Here is a 15,321-nt window from a genome sequence, read left to right as displayed (position 1 = left end):
TTCCAACAAGTTGACGTAAGCCTAACGTAAGCCATAGTTTTGGCATTTACTTACCTGGGATGTGTTGCTGAGATATAAATAGATGGGGAATTACCATCTTTAAATGTTTAACTTTGCTTCACCAAATATTGTTTAATAACTGTGCAGTTAATATAGAAAAATATAAAAATACCCCAAGTAAATAAGAATCAAACAAGTTGATGACAAATATACTGTACGTAGCAGTCACTGTTTCCTATGAGTTAGCTGAAATATCTGTGCAGATAACATGGGAATGGTCAGGTGTCTGGAAGTGAGTAATGGGAACAGACAATCTGTCCACTTTGCAGACCTTTATAAACCTTGTCCAGAGCTGGCAACAGTCCTCTCAAAATTTCAACAACTCAAAGAAGAAGAGTTCCCATCAGCTCACTATGCTTTATATCTGGATATGCATGTTCCTGGGGCTTACAGGTAATCACCATCACACCTCATATCATTTCTGTTGTGGCTTGAATTAGAAATTGTGTTGTCTTGAAATGCAGGTATATTCAAAACATTTTTCTTTCTTTTTCGATAAAATGCAGAAGGATTAGAAACGTAACTTTTAATTTTTTTAAATTAGGTAGACTCACCTTCTCTATTTGTTCATGATGGGTAGTGTTGGGAAACCCAACATTTTAAAGTTGTCATTCTGAGACAGGAAGGGAAGGTAAATCTCTTTAATAGGGCACAGACATAATAAAACAATAAAATGGTGGATATATTAACCATTTCCTACATGCTACATAAAGAAAAATAGCTTTATAGACAGTTACATAATACGGTACATTTGTACATTATGCATATACTGTAGAGCTGCCATCGGCATTTAAAAACACCGTAAACCTGATGATCAAGGGTATGATGAAACAGTAATAAAAGGAACCTTATAATGCCTACAGATTAGATAGCCCACCTGCCCAGGACTTCTTGTTTTTATACAAGGGGTTGGATGATGCCTACTGTGATGCTGCATTCAGAAATAGCAGACTCTCTCAAACAAAAGATACATTTTAATCCTCAATTGCCCCTCCCTTCCCTCCAGAAGCACATACTGCCCCATCCATCACTCCATCTTCACACAATTCAGCTGCTGGGGACAAGAGGAACTGCCCTGTCAATGCACCTAGTCAATCAAGTTGTAGGTGACCCAAGGTTATGGATTCTCCCGATGTCACAAGTCTAGCACTTGGTGAATTGCTCAGCGCTGTCACATAGGGGTTTATTTACTAAAGCTGGAGAGTCCAAAATCAGACTCCCTTCTGCATAGAAACCAATCAGCTTCTAACCTCAGCTTGTTCAATGAAGCTTTGGCAATGAAACCTGGAAGCTGATTGGTTTCTATGCAGAAGGGAGTCTGATTTTGGACTCTCCAGCTTTAGTAAATAAACCCCCTAGAGTCAGTATACATGAGTATAATTGTTTGCTCTTGCTGGCTGAACATAGCAGTGGGGGAGCAAAGGGAAGATGATTACATGCTCTTGGGAAGTGGCAGTAAACTTTTCACTTTCCCAAAAAGTTGGCAGCTAACTTTGGGTCTCTGCTCCAAGTATTTGTTAATAAACTCTTTTTGATTCCTTTGCAGCTGCTGCTCCTTGGTCCGATGATGATAAGATCATTAATGGTTATGAGTGTGCCCCCAATTCCCAACCTTGGCAGGTTTATTTCACCACTCGTGGAGGACAATGGTGTGGTGGCTCCCTGATCACATCACGGTGGATCATATCTGCAGCTCATTGCTATCAACCGTAAGTTCCATGATTCTTCTTTGTATATAAGTAAGACTTGTCAATCCAGAATGCAGATCAATCCAGTGGCCTAGGGCTGAATTAGTATGGGTTTCTGAATAGATCATAGAATCTTAAGTCAGCCATAGAAGGGCGATCTGTAGTTTTCTGAACAAACATAGCAGTGGGCAATCCATCCATTACTTTGTAAGTACACCCGCTTTTCTCCATGCTTTCCACAAAAGTGTAGCTATGGGCAAAATTGAAAAATATATACTGTATTTCATGCAGTTTGTCATTAACATTAACACCAGAGTGTTTTATATTTCATTACTTTTCCATTTTTTAACAGGCCAAGTGCTCCAGCAAAAGTGGAGGCTAAAGAAGTGTGGGCAACACATTTAATGGTTAAGTTCACCTTTTAGACAAAAATAATACATACACTTTTTTTGCAGGTAAAAAATGTGCATTTATTATTTTTGTCTACAGGAGCCTGTAAAGCATTGCACCAGCGATCAGTAGATTGCTGATGCCATGCAGGTCTCCTGCAGACCTGTCAGAATATCTGCTTGCCATACGAGATGTATACGACAAGCAGATATTCTGACAGGAAGCATCAATGAACTACCGTGGTGCTCCACAGCACCGTGGTAGTTCATTGAAAACTACAAGCGGCTGTCAGCACTTGCAGTTCATTCATTCATGGAAGTCTGTGGATGAATGATGGGGCCCTGTGGGCTGTGTGTTTTCAAATTTGACAGATAGTACGGGGAGACTTCTTCCCGTATTATCTGTCAGAAGGAGGGGGGCGGATGTGGCTGCGGCTATGGGAACATATATGGGAACCCTAAAAATGGCTGGAACATGTAACATGTTCCCAAAGGTGAATTTATCCTCTAACACTGATAGGGTTGCTTACAATGGCTGGCTTTTGTTCATATTGTTCATATAATAAATCTTTTAAGATGTAGGACTATGCCCACAAACCCAACTACCATCTTCTGTCTATGGTTTATTGGATACATTGTCTGTATATTATGTTTATGATGCTTTTAAGTAGCAGAAGCACCCAAAAAGTCACCCAATACCAAATATAGGATAGAGAATAATGATTAGAAACGAGTATTATGTAGCAGATTGAACAAGGTTGGCTGTAAGATCATCCTCATCTTTACTGTAATATCATACAAAGAATATTCAGTGGGTGGTGGTCAAAGGGACTTTTTATTTATAGCCAATGCATGGTGGACCATGTTTTTTGCTCTACCAAAAAGACTTAAGCTAGAAAAACACAGTCAACAATGTACACCTTCCATTTTTAGATCCAAGGTCCTGCAAAGTTATTAATGGACAAGTATGGCCAAAGCACTCCTTGCCATAATTCTCCTGTGGGTCAGAGGAGCACATTTAGTCTTTCACTTCTGTGATCCAGGTTCAGCCGACCGTGGGCTAAAGCTCAGTGTCGACTGATGTCCAGGCTCCGTAGGGATCCTGGCAATAATGTTTGGCACTCTAATGAGCACTGGAGGGGGAAAGCATAGAGCTGTGACTAACAGTCACTACTCTGTGCTCAGAGAGGACCCAAGAACCCAACGATCAGTGGTCTTTGATCACTCAGATCTCATAGCCAATGGGGGACAGATGCATCATTCTGAAGCCATCTAGGTGATTATGTTTATTTTCTTTAGTTGCCGCATTTATTTTTTTTTAATTGTTTAGCCATGAATGTTATTTATAGAAATCCTCTACATTTTGCACATTATCTGTAGTCACCCTATGATCAATGGAGTACTTTGATATCTACTGTTCCTCTTTATTCTTGTAGGCCCCGGGACCTGATTGCTCACCTTGGGGAACATGATGTTAGTAAACAAGAAGGAACAGAACAACGTATCCAGGTGGAAAAAGCTATAATGTACTCCGACTATAACGAAAAAACCTTTGATTATGATTTCATGTTGGTCAAACTAGCCGAGCCTGCCCAGTTCAATAAGTACGTTCAACCCATCCCACTAGCCACATCCTGTCCAACAGTAGGAAGCCAATGCCTGGTGTCAGGCTGGGGAAACACAAGGATCATTGGAGGTAAGTTCATTTTCTGGACTTTATTATTATTCATTTTAAAGCTGAACATCATTCAGTAAAAACATCAAATTCAGTTAATCAAAGGACCTAATGATAAATAAATACACAAAATAAAGCAAATAAAAAATGAGTGCAGGCAGGGTCTGTTTTAATATTGGACCTATACAACCTGCATGGCAGCAGACTGGGAGAGGTAGGGCGAGGCTGTGTTGCATTGCACATGTAATGACTACAAATATGCTGAACGGAGAAAACAGCAGAATGATGACTTATCAGCGTGCTGTTGCTCCTTTACTGTCCAGTCAGCAGGCCAGTGTTATCTTAACTTTTGTACAACCCTCTGATACAAATGTAAAGTGGCAAAAGAGCTTTAGCATCCACACACTGGCACATATGCATTGCTGGATGGCCGATGTTTATGTGCCGATAGCGTGCTCACTGCAACAAAAATAACTATCAATTAGTAAATTCAATAAGTGCATACAAAAAATGCAAAAAGCTCCCAAACAATCACAAAAGCTTAAGTTATAAACAGGAGCGGACTAACAACTCATGGGGCCCCCCGGGAAATAGGGGATCATGGGGCCCCGGTGTCCTTACTCAAACTCAAAAAAGCCTATGAAAAAGGTACCAGGGGCATCTCATGGGGCCCCCTACTGAATTTTCAAATGGTCAGTCCGCCCTTGGTTATAGATCCTTCACAATTCTCTACAATATTTTAGTAATGCATGCACTTATTGATATGTTACTGGACTTGCCCAATTTAGTGCAGCTACTGCAACTTTGCTTCCAGAGTTCTACTCCTCTTTCTTGCATTGTAGGAATATCCTTTTTTAAAAATGATGTCTGTAAAAATAAGATCTTATAGGCATTGGTAGGTTTTCAGAACTGGTAGGTTGTTCAGAAGTCTAAGCAGTATTTAACTCGTAATGTTTTGCAATGCCGGGCATGGTAGGAAAGGTCAATCACCAATGGGCACACCACAACACAACAGAACGCAAAACTAAGTATTTCCCCAAAGCAAACCACCAAAACCACTACAACCTATAAGTGAAAGGTCTTAACCTTAACAACGTGGTTATTTCAAAAATGATTTACACAGTAACCTTCCTCCCTGACCAATAAGATCAATTAATGCAAACCCATGAACCGCATTACCTACAAGAATTAGAAGAATGTACATCATTCATAATGATTTTTAAGTCAATTACCAATAAAAACAAATACCCCAACCATTCCCTACCATAATTCATCACTTATCAATATGTTTGTAACAGCAAATACAATTTCATGAAATTTTATGATTATTAAACATAAATTAGCCCAAGCTGGAAACATACATCAACGTGAAAACTGGGAGGGCAAAAGAGATCTTTAAGTTAACATAGGAAGTGTGCAGAGGACACAGGACAGCTCTTATTATTATTATAATTATTATTATTATTATTATTATTACAGGTACTTATATAGTGCATTCACTTTATGCAGCACTTTACATATATACAGGTAAAACTTGAAAAATTAGAATATCATACAAAAGTTCATTTATTTCAGTAATGCAACTTAAAAGGTGAAACTAATATATGAGATAGACTCATTACATGCAAAGCAAGATAGTTCAAGCTGTGATTTGTCATAATTGTGCTGATTATGGCTTACAGCTCATGAAAACCCCAAATCCACAACCTCAGGAAATTAGAATATTGGAAAAGGTGCAATATTCTCGCCTCAAAGTGTCCCACTCTAATCAGCCACCGTATTTTTCGCTTCATAAGATGCACCTGACCATAAGACGCACCTAGGTTTTAGAGGCAAAAAACAAGAAAAAAAAATATTCTGAACCAATGGACTGCGGACACAGTACAGGAGATGACCAGAGACTGCTGACACAGTACAGGAGATGACCAGAGACTGCGGACACAGTACAGGGGATGACCAGAGACTGCAGACATAGTACAGGAGATGACCAGAGACTGCGGACACAGTACAGGAGATGACCAGAGACTGCGGACACAGTACAGGAGATGACCAGAGACTGCGGACACAGTACAGGAGATGACCAGAGACTGCGGACACAGTACAGGGGATGACCAGAGACTGCAGACACAGTACAGGAGATGACCAAAGACTGCGGACACAGTACAAGAGATGACCAGAGACTGCGGACACAGTACAGGGGATGACCAGAGACTGCGGACAAAGTACAGGGGATGACCAGAGACTGCGGACACAGTACAAGGGATGACCAGAGACTGCGGACACAATACAGGAGATGACCAGAGACTGCGGACACAGTACAAGAGATGACCAGAGACTGCGGACACAGTACAGGGGATGACCAGAGACTGCGGACACAGTGCAGGGAATGACCAGAGACTGCAGACAGTGCAGGGAATGACCAGAGACTGCAGACAGTGCAGGGAATGACCAGAGACTGCAGACAGTGCAGGGAATGACCAGAGACTGCTGACCTTTGGGGAGGGAGGGGGAGCGGGTACCTAAATTTGACAGGTACCCGCTCCCACTTCCGCGGAGTTGTCCTTACCTCTTCTTCCCGGGCCGGCTTCTGTGACAGCCGGGTGCCCACTGCGCATGCGTGAGAAGCGCTGCGCTTTGTGAATGGCCCGGCGCCTTCTGGGACCTGTCATGTGTCCCAGAAGACACCGGATCATTCACAAAGCGCAGCACATGCGCAGTGGGCACCCGGCTGTCACAGAAGCCAGCGCGGGAAGACTGTGCAGCGCTGGAGCGAGGAACAGGTTAGGCCCTGCAGGAGACAACAGCTGAGCGGCCGGCCCGGTATTCTGACATGGTGGCCGCAAAAATACCGGACTGGCCACTTTATATTTGCTCCATAAGACGCACTGACATTTTCACCCCTTTTTTGGGGGGAAAAAAGTGTGTCTTATGGAGCGAAAAATACGGTAATTAAGCCATAACACCTGCAAAGGGTTCCTGAGCCTTTAAATGGTCTCTCAGCCTGGTTCAGTAGGAATCACAATCATGGGAAAGACTGCTGACCTGACAGTTGTGCAGAAAACCATCATTGACACCCTCCATAAGGAGGGAAAGCCTCAAAAGGTAATTGCAAAAGAATTGGATGAACCCAAAGTGCTGTATCAAAGCACATTAATAGAAAATTATGTGGAAGGGAAAAGTGTAGAAGAAAAAGGTGCACAAGCAGCAGGGATGACCGCAGCCTGGAGAGGATTGTCAGGAAAAGGCCATTCAAAAGTGTTGGGGACTTTCACAAGAAGTGGACTGAGGCTGGAGTCAGTGCATCAAGAGCCACCACACAGAGAGACGGATCCTGGACATGGGCTTCAATTGTCGTATTTTTCTTGTCAAGCCGTTCCTGAACAACAAACAACATCAGAAGCGTCTTACCTGGGCTAGAGAAAAACAGACCTGGTCTGTTGCTCAGTGGTCGAAAGTCCTCTTTTCTGATGAGAGCAACTTTTGCATCTCATTTGGAAACCAAGGACCCAGAGTATGGAGGAAGAATGGAGAGGCCCAAGGACCCCGAGTATGGAGGAAGAATGGAGAGGCACACACTGCAAGATGCTTGAAGTCCAGTGTGAAGTTTCCACAGTCTGTGTTGATTTGGGGAGCCATGTCATCTGTTGGTGTTGGTCCACTGTGCTTCATTTAGTCCAGGGTCAATGCAGCCGTCTACCAGGAGATTTTGGAGCACTTCATGCTTCCTTCGGCAGACGAGCTTTATGGGGATGCTGACTTCATTTTCCAGCAGGACTTGGCACCTGCCCAGACTGCCAAAAGCACCAAAACCTGGTTCAATGACCATGGGATTATTGTGCTTGATTGGCCAGCAAACTCGCCTGACCTGAACCCCATAGAGAATCTATGGGGCATTACCAAGAGAAAGATGAGAGACATGAGACCAAACAATGCAGAAGAGCTGAAGGCCGCTATTGAAGCATCCTGGTCTTCCATAACACCTCATCAGTGCCACAGGCTGATAGCTTCCATGCCACGCCGCATTGAGGCAGTAATTGCTGCAAAAGGGGCCCAAAACAAGTACTGAGTACATATGCATGCTTCTTCTTTTCAGAGGTCCGATATTGTTCTATGTACAATCCTTGTTTTATTGATTGCATGTAATATTCTAATTTTCTGAGATTGTGGATTTGGGGTTTTCATGAGCTGTAAGCCATAATCATCACAATGATGACAAATCACGGCTTGAACTATCTTGCTTTGCATGTAATGAGTCTATCTCATATATTATTTTCATCTTTTAAGTTGCGTTACTGAACTATACTGTAATTGATAACAATATATTATACTTTTTTTTAGTGAAATATGCTACAAAATTGCAGTGTCTCGATCTCCCTGTTTTGTCGGACTCCAGCTGTAAATCTTCTTATCCAGACATGATCACTTCAAATATGTTTTGTGCTGGTTACCTAGAAGGGGGAAAAGACTCATGCCAGGTGAGTATTAAAGATATATAGTAAAATGAATAGTCATAAATATCTTTATATTATATTTTTGGATGGTAGTTATATCCATAGCAGACCATGTGACTGCTATAGGACCAATGGCAGAACTACCAACTGGACTATGGTGCCCAGGGCAGAAAGGGGCCCATTCAGGACCAGAAGGAGTAAGTTGTGTCACTTAAAGCAGAACTGAAGCCATCAATACGATGAATAACTGTTACAGTTGGTTGTGCTCTCAATCAGTGGCGTCCCGAGGCAGATGAGGGATGTGCGGTCCGCATGGGGTGACACCGGACCCGCTCCACAAAAAGGTAAGTTGTAAATCAAGCCGACGATCCCCGCAGGATGGATATGATCCTCGTCGGCATGCAACCTATACGGGGTGACACCGGACCTGCTCCAAGAAAAGGTAAGTTGTAAAGAAAGCCGACGATCCCCGCAGGATGCATCGGATCTGCGGATTGAGCATAATGGATCAGAGTCCGATCCATTATGCTCAATCCGCAGATCCGATCCATTCTGCGGGGATCGTCGGAGGGGGTGTCACCAAGTGTTACCGCACCGGGTGACACCTACCCTAGGGTTCTCAATCAAACTGTCAAACTATCAACTGGCTGGAGTCATAAGTTATTGCCCAGTTGATAGTATTGTGCTGTTTCTCCCCTCCCTCTTCCCTGTCAAAGTGAGGCAAGTGCAGGACTTGGAAATGTCGAATAATCTCCTCCCAAGAGGAGTTGAAACATTATCATGGCCATCAATGAAGTGTGGAAAAGGGGTGTTATAATTGCACTGTATATTTGTAACCCCCTCTTTCTCAAGCTTCATTAGTAACAGTGTAATGTAGACTGCTGATGTCACCAAGCCAAGAAAAGAGGATATTTGGGGGGTTCAGTAGGCATAGCCGCCGGGCACAGTTTTGTCAAGTGAGGGGTAAGGGGGAAGCTGTGTGTCCCAGCCCGATCCAGACCTCCATTAGCACAGGATGGAACATGATTTGAAGGCTCACTTGTTTGCCACTGTGATTGGTAAACACAGAAGCCGGAAGAGGAAGGCTTCCACTATTCGATGGCTTCCACTACTGCAACTGCAGCTCCGACTGATGAAATCTATCGCAGAGCAAGGCAGAGGAAGCGAGTAGTGGAAGACTTTCTATGCCAGTTTCCACGTTTACAAACAACAACAATGTTCTGGTGAAATATCAAATCCTGTGTGGGACAAATGTGTCTGAGCAGCACTACATTCAAATTGAAAAAATGAGGTTGACATATACCTCCATTCAGCCATAACATTATAGCCACTGAGAGATAAAGTGAATTTTTGGGTACAATGGTAAATATAAACCATCCTACAGCTTCTGAAAGTAAATACAGTGTGGCAAAAAAGTATTTAGTCAGCCACCAATTGTGCAAGTTCTCCCACTTAAAAAGATGAGAGAGGTCTGTAATTGGCATCATAGGTAGACCTCAACTATGAGAGACAAAATGAGAAAACAAAATCCAGACAATCACATTGGCTGATTTGGAAAGAATTTATTTGCAAATTATGGTAGAAAATAAGTATATAGTCACCTACAAACAAGCAAGATTTCTGGCTCTCACAGACCTGTACCTTCTCCTTTAAGAGGCTCCTCTATCCTGCACTCATTACCTGAATCAATGGCACCTGTTTGAACTTGTTATCAGTATAAAAGACACCAGTCCACAACCTCAAACAGTCACACTCCAAACTCCACTATGGTGAAGACCAAAGAGCTGTCGAAGGACACCAGAAACAAAATTGTAGACCTGCACCAGGCTGGGAAGACTGAATCTGCAATAGGCAAGCAGCTTGGTGTGAACAAATCAACTGCGGGAGCAATAATTAGAAAATGGAAGACATACAAGACCACTGATAATCTCCCTCCATCTGGGGCTCCACGCAAGATCTCACCCCATGGGGTCAAAATGATCACAAGAATGGTGAGCAAAAATACCAGGACCACACGGGGGGACCTAGTGAATGACCTGCAGAGAGCTGGGACCAACGTAACAAAGGCTACCATCAGTAACACACTACGCCACCAGGGACTCAGATCCTGCAGTGCCAGACGTGTCCCCCTGCTTAAGCCAGTACACGTCCGGGCCCGTCTGAAGTTTGCTAGAGAGCATTTGGATGATCCAGAAGAGGATTGGGAGAATGTCATATGGTCAGATGAAACCAAAATAGAACTGTTTGCTAGAAACACAACTCGTTGTGTTTGGAGGAGAGAGAATGCTGAGTTGCATCCAAAGAACACCATACCTACTGTGAAGCATGGGGGTGGCAACATCATGCTTTGGGGCTGTTTCTCCGCAAAGGGACCAGGAAGACTGATCCATGTACACGACAGAATGAAAGGGGCCATGTATCGTGAGATTTTGAGTGCAAACCTTCCATCAGCAAGGGCATTGAAGATGAAACGTGGCTGGGTCTTCCAACATGACAATGATCCCAAACATACCGCCCGGGCAACGAAGGAGTGGCTTCGTAAGAAGCATTTCAAGTTCCTGGAGTGGCCTAGCCGGTCTCCAGATCTCAACCCCATGGAAAACCTTTGGAGGGAGTTGAAAGTCCGTGTTGCCCAGGGACAGCCCCAAAACATCACTGCTCTAGAGGAGATCTGCATGGAGGAATGGGCCAACATACCAGCAACAGTGTGTGCCAACCTTGTGAAGACTTCCAGGAAACGTTTGACCTCTGTCATTGCCAACAAAGGATATATAACAAAGTATTGAGATGAACTTTTGATATTGACCAAATACTTATTTTCCACCATAATTTGCAAATAAATTCTTTCCAAATCAGCCAATGTGATTGTCTGGAATTTTTTTCTCATTTTGTCTCTCATAGTTGAGGTCTACCTATGATGCCAATTACAGGCCTCTCTCATTTCTTTAAGTGGGAGAACTTGCACAATTGGTGGCTGACTAAATACTTTTTTGCCCCACTGTATATACTTTCAGAAGCTGTAGGATGGTTTATTCCAAACAAGTAAACACAAAACTTGATTATTAGTGGTCGTATCCTTAAAGTACTTTCCTGCATTGATGTATCTCTTTTTCACAGGGGGATTCTGGTGGACCACTGGTCTGCAATGGTCAGCTGTCTGGAGTGGTCTCCTGGGGTAGAAACTGCGCCTGGCGTGGATTTCCTGGTGTCTACAACAAAGTCTGCATCTATTCTGACTGGATTAAAAACGTTATGGAGAATAACTGAAGCCAATATTATACCTAAGCAAACGTAAAATAAAGCATAGTGCATGTTCCCAGCATCTCCGAGTGTCCGTATTCCTTTTACTGCCTTTGGTTTTTTGGACTCTTGTGTGCATAACAAAATGCAAAATGTCTTTAAGCCACCAAGGTTTTTTTTACAAAAGGAGATTGTTATATTTTTACCAAGCCATGCAGCTATTGTAGTGATACAGCTAAAGACAGAGAATCTGTATAGACACCTTTAGTTCAGAGAAGTCAGATAATAACATCAAGGTAACCACTTAATGTGCAGGTCCATGCGTACTTCTACTTGTGCTATATTGACACTTTTGTTGGTTATTAGGTGGCCTTAGCAGGTATTTCATAGGCTTCACAGGGTATTTAATAAATAACTGATGACGCTTAGCTTCAGGGGCGGACTGACCATTCGAGCATTCGGGCACTGCCCGAGGGCCCAGGGTCAGTAGGGGGCCCCTACCTTTGGGAGTCATGCTTGTAACTGTCAGTCTTGCAATGCCTCATGGGTCTTGTAGTTTGGAAACAGCTGGAGGGCCGCCAGTTTGACACTTGTGCTGTAGAAGGATATGCTTTGTTCGCTTTTTATTTCAGAGGTTTACAACTTTTCAGATAGATGGGTGCGCTGCAATAATTCAACAACTGACAAAAATGTAAAATAAAATACATTTATTTAGCTTGGATTAAATATACATTACAGATAATAAATTAGATATACATAGCAACATTCCAATCCAAGGGAATCATCAACTTCTGATCAGATCAGTCAATTTCCTGGAACGGTGATCATCTGGTTCCAGGCACTCATGACAAAGCCCTGGAGAAACACAACCAGCTTTCTCCCACTCATATGTACAGTATACTGTATCTTCCTTATTGAGGTGCCTCCTTGTATCTTCCTAAAAATTGGTTACTGACATTTTGATCAAATAAAAGATGAATTAAGCAGGAAAAAGAACAATAGGGTGCATGGCAGTAGATGAAAGTTTATATAAGTTCAGTTTCAAAATACATTTAATCATTTTAACAAATATGCAATGACATTAAATGTGTATTTTTTATGTGCCTGGACTTTAGAAATTCTAACAGAATAGAAGTCAGTGAATCAGCCAATAAACTGGCATTTGCAGAACAGGTTAGCAAGGTCCCCCCTCTCATAACAGGTTTACATTTAACAGAAACATGTCCTTCTTACATGATCAGTGCTTTGAAAAAAACTCTTACGATCTTTATGAATACAATGGATATGGAGCCCACACACCTTTTGGTTTTGGTCAAATCTGCTCAGAACTTAAAATATGTAAATATGATAGTAATATTTTTGCTGGGTTTTGCTTGGGGACCAGTATATTGTCTTCATGCCACAGCCATTACAAAGCCTTTGGTATCTTGCTCCCCTCATGGATTCTACATAAAGCAGAATAAATATATACACCCTGTTCCAAATTATTATGCAAATTATATTTTTCTCATTTACCTAATGTAAATAACAGTCAGCATAATTCTCATGTTATCAACTATTAAGAGTACAATTCAAATTTTATTGAACAAACCTCCTAATTTCTTTAAACATAAAACACTTACAATGCACCGTTCCAAATTATTCCGCACAGTAAGTTTCAAAACATTTTATAGGTTGTAAAGAACTGAAAAATTGTCCTTTGTCGTGTTTGCAGCATATTTACTGAAGTCAAAAGCTATTTCAATCAAACTTTTAACAACATTTTAACTTTTTAAACATTTTAACAGGTCATGTTACATTGTAACATAGGACCCCTTATTTGATAGCAGCTTCACAAGTCTTGCATCCATTGAACTTGTGAGTTTTTGGACAGTTTCTGCTTGAATTTGTTTGCAAGATGTCAGAATAGCCTCCCAGAGCTGCTGTTTGGATGTAAACTGCCTCCCACCCTCATAGATCTTTTGCTTGAGGATGCTCCAAAATTTCCCAATAGGATTGAGGTCAGGGGAGGATGGAGGCCACACCATGACTTTCTCTCCATAGCAGTCATTGATGCAGAGGTATTCTTTGCAGCATGAGATGGTTCATTGTCATGCATGAAGATGATTTTATTATGGAAAGCATAGTTTTTCCTTCTGTACCAGGGAAGAAAATGATCAGTCATAAACTCCCCATACTTTGCAGAGGTCATCTTTACACTTTCGGGGACCCTAAAGGGGCCGACCAGCTCTGTTCCCATGATTCCGGCCCAAAATATGACTCCACCACCGCCTTGCTGACTTCGCAGCCTTATTGGAACAGGGTGGCCGTCCACCAACCATCTACTACTCCATCCATCTGGACCATCCAGGGTTGCACGGCACTCATCAGTGAACAGGACTGTTTGAAAATTAGTCTTCATGTATTTTTCTGCCCAATGCAGCTGTTTCTGCTTGTGAGCGCTGGTGGTGGCCAAATAGAAGGTTTATGCACAGTTGCAAGACTCTGGAGGACTCTACACCTTGATGTCCGTAGGACTCCAGAGCCACCAGCAGCTTCAAATATCTGTTTGCTGCTATGTAATGGTATTTTAGCAGCTGCTCTCTTGATCCGATGCATGGATCTGATAGAAATCTTCCACAATGTGCCTTTATCTGCACGAACCTGTCTGTGCTCTGAATCAGCCACAAATCTCTTAATAGTGCGATGATCACGCTTAAGTTTTCGTGAAATATCTAATGTTTTCATACCTCGTCCAAGGCATTGAACTATTTCACTCTTTTCGGCAGCAGAGAGGTCCTTTTTCTTTGCAGCCATAATAGCTTCAACTCTTCTGGGAAGTCTGTCTACAAGGTTTAAGAGGGTGTATATGGGAAGGTTTGACCATTCTTCCTGAAGCGCTTTTGTGAGGTCAGGTGCTGATGTCGGATGAGAAGGCCTGGCTCTCAGACTTCACTCTAATGCATCCCAAAGATGTTCTATTTGGTTGAGGTCAGGACTTTGTGCATGCCAGTCAAGTTCCTCCACCCCAAACTCATTCATCCATGTCTTTATGGACCTTGCTTTGTGCACTGATGCACAGTCATGTTAGAACAAGAAGGGGCCATCCCCATACTCTTCCCACAAAGTAGGGAGCATGCAATTGTCAAAAATGTCTTGATATTCTGATGCCTTAGGAGTTCCCTTCACTGGAACTAATGGTCCAGATCCAACTCATGAAAAACAGCCAACACCATAATCTCCCTCCATCAAACTTTACATTTGGAACAATGCAGTCAAGCAAGTACCGTTCTCTTGGAAACCATCAAACCCAGAGATGTCTATCGGATTGCCACACAGAGAAGCATTATTCATCACTCCAAAGAACACGTCTGCATTGCTCTAGAGTCCAGTGGTGGCGTGCTTTACAACATTACATCCGAAGCTTTGCATTGCACTTGGTCATGTAAGGCTTGGATGCAGCTACTTGGCCATAGAAACCGATTCCATGAAGCTCTGTGCGCACTATTGTTGTGCTAATCTGCAGGGATTAGGTTTATCAAGGGAAGTGGGGAAGGGAAAGAAAGAGAAGAGTAAGAGGGTTGTGGTGAAGAAAAGGAATGAAAAGATGACAAAGGATGAGTAGGGAGATGAATAGGTAACAGTGAGGGGCAGAGCCAGCAAAAACTACAATCGTTTGGGGCAAAGTTATGTGTTCTAGTTTCAGATTGTAGGGGCTTCCCTGGGAAACATACAAGAAAGTAGTACTTGACCCACAGTTCCCAAACTTTTAAGACATTTTTCTTAGTGTAAGTCTGTATAGCTGTAAATTTCTCTGGTAAAATAACCTGAAAAACCTG

The 15,321-nt window shown here is 42.5% G+C and overlaps 1 protein-coding gene across 1 annotated transcript; it reads left to right on the top strand.

The window, feature by feature from the left end:
• The first annotated feature begins 329 nt into the window (after positions 1-329).
• Positions 330-11,585, top strand: LOC149443868 (trypsin-like). Its single transcript, XM_089655193.1, has 5 exons — positions 330-453; positions 1,607-1,769; positions 3,574-3,833; positions 8,151-8,287; positions 11,381-11,585. Exons 1-5 carry the CDS (start codon positions 414-416, stop codon positions 11,528-11,530), a joined length of 750 nt encoding a protein of 249 aa, XP_089511319.1. The 5' UTR covers positions 330-413; the 3' UTR covers positions 11,531-11,585.
• Positions 11,586-15,321: the final 3,736 nt, after the last annotated feature.

This window comes from Staurois parvus, unplaced genomic scaffold (genome assembly GCF_062004578.1).
Source record: "Staurois parvus isolate SC_StPar_1 unplaced genomic scaffold, SC_StPar_1.0 ptg000827l, whole genome shotgun sequence".
Classification (NCBI taxonomy): domain Eukaryota; kingdom Metazoa; phylum Chordata; class Amphibia; order Anura; family Ranidae; genus Staurois; species Staurois parvus.
This window is presented reverse-complemented; position numbering and strand designations above follow the sequence as displayed.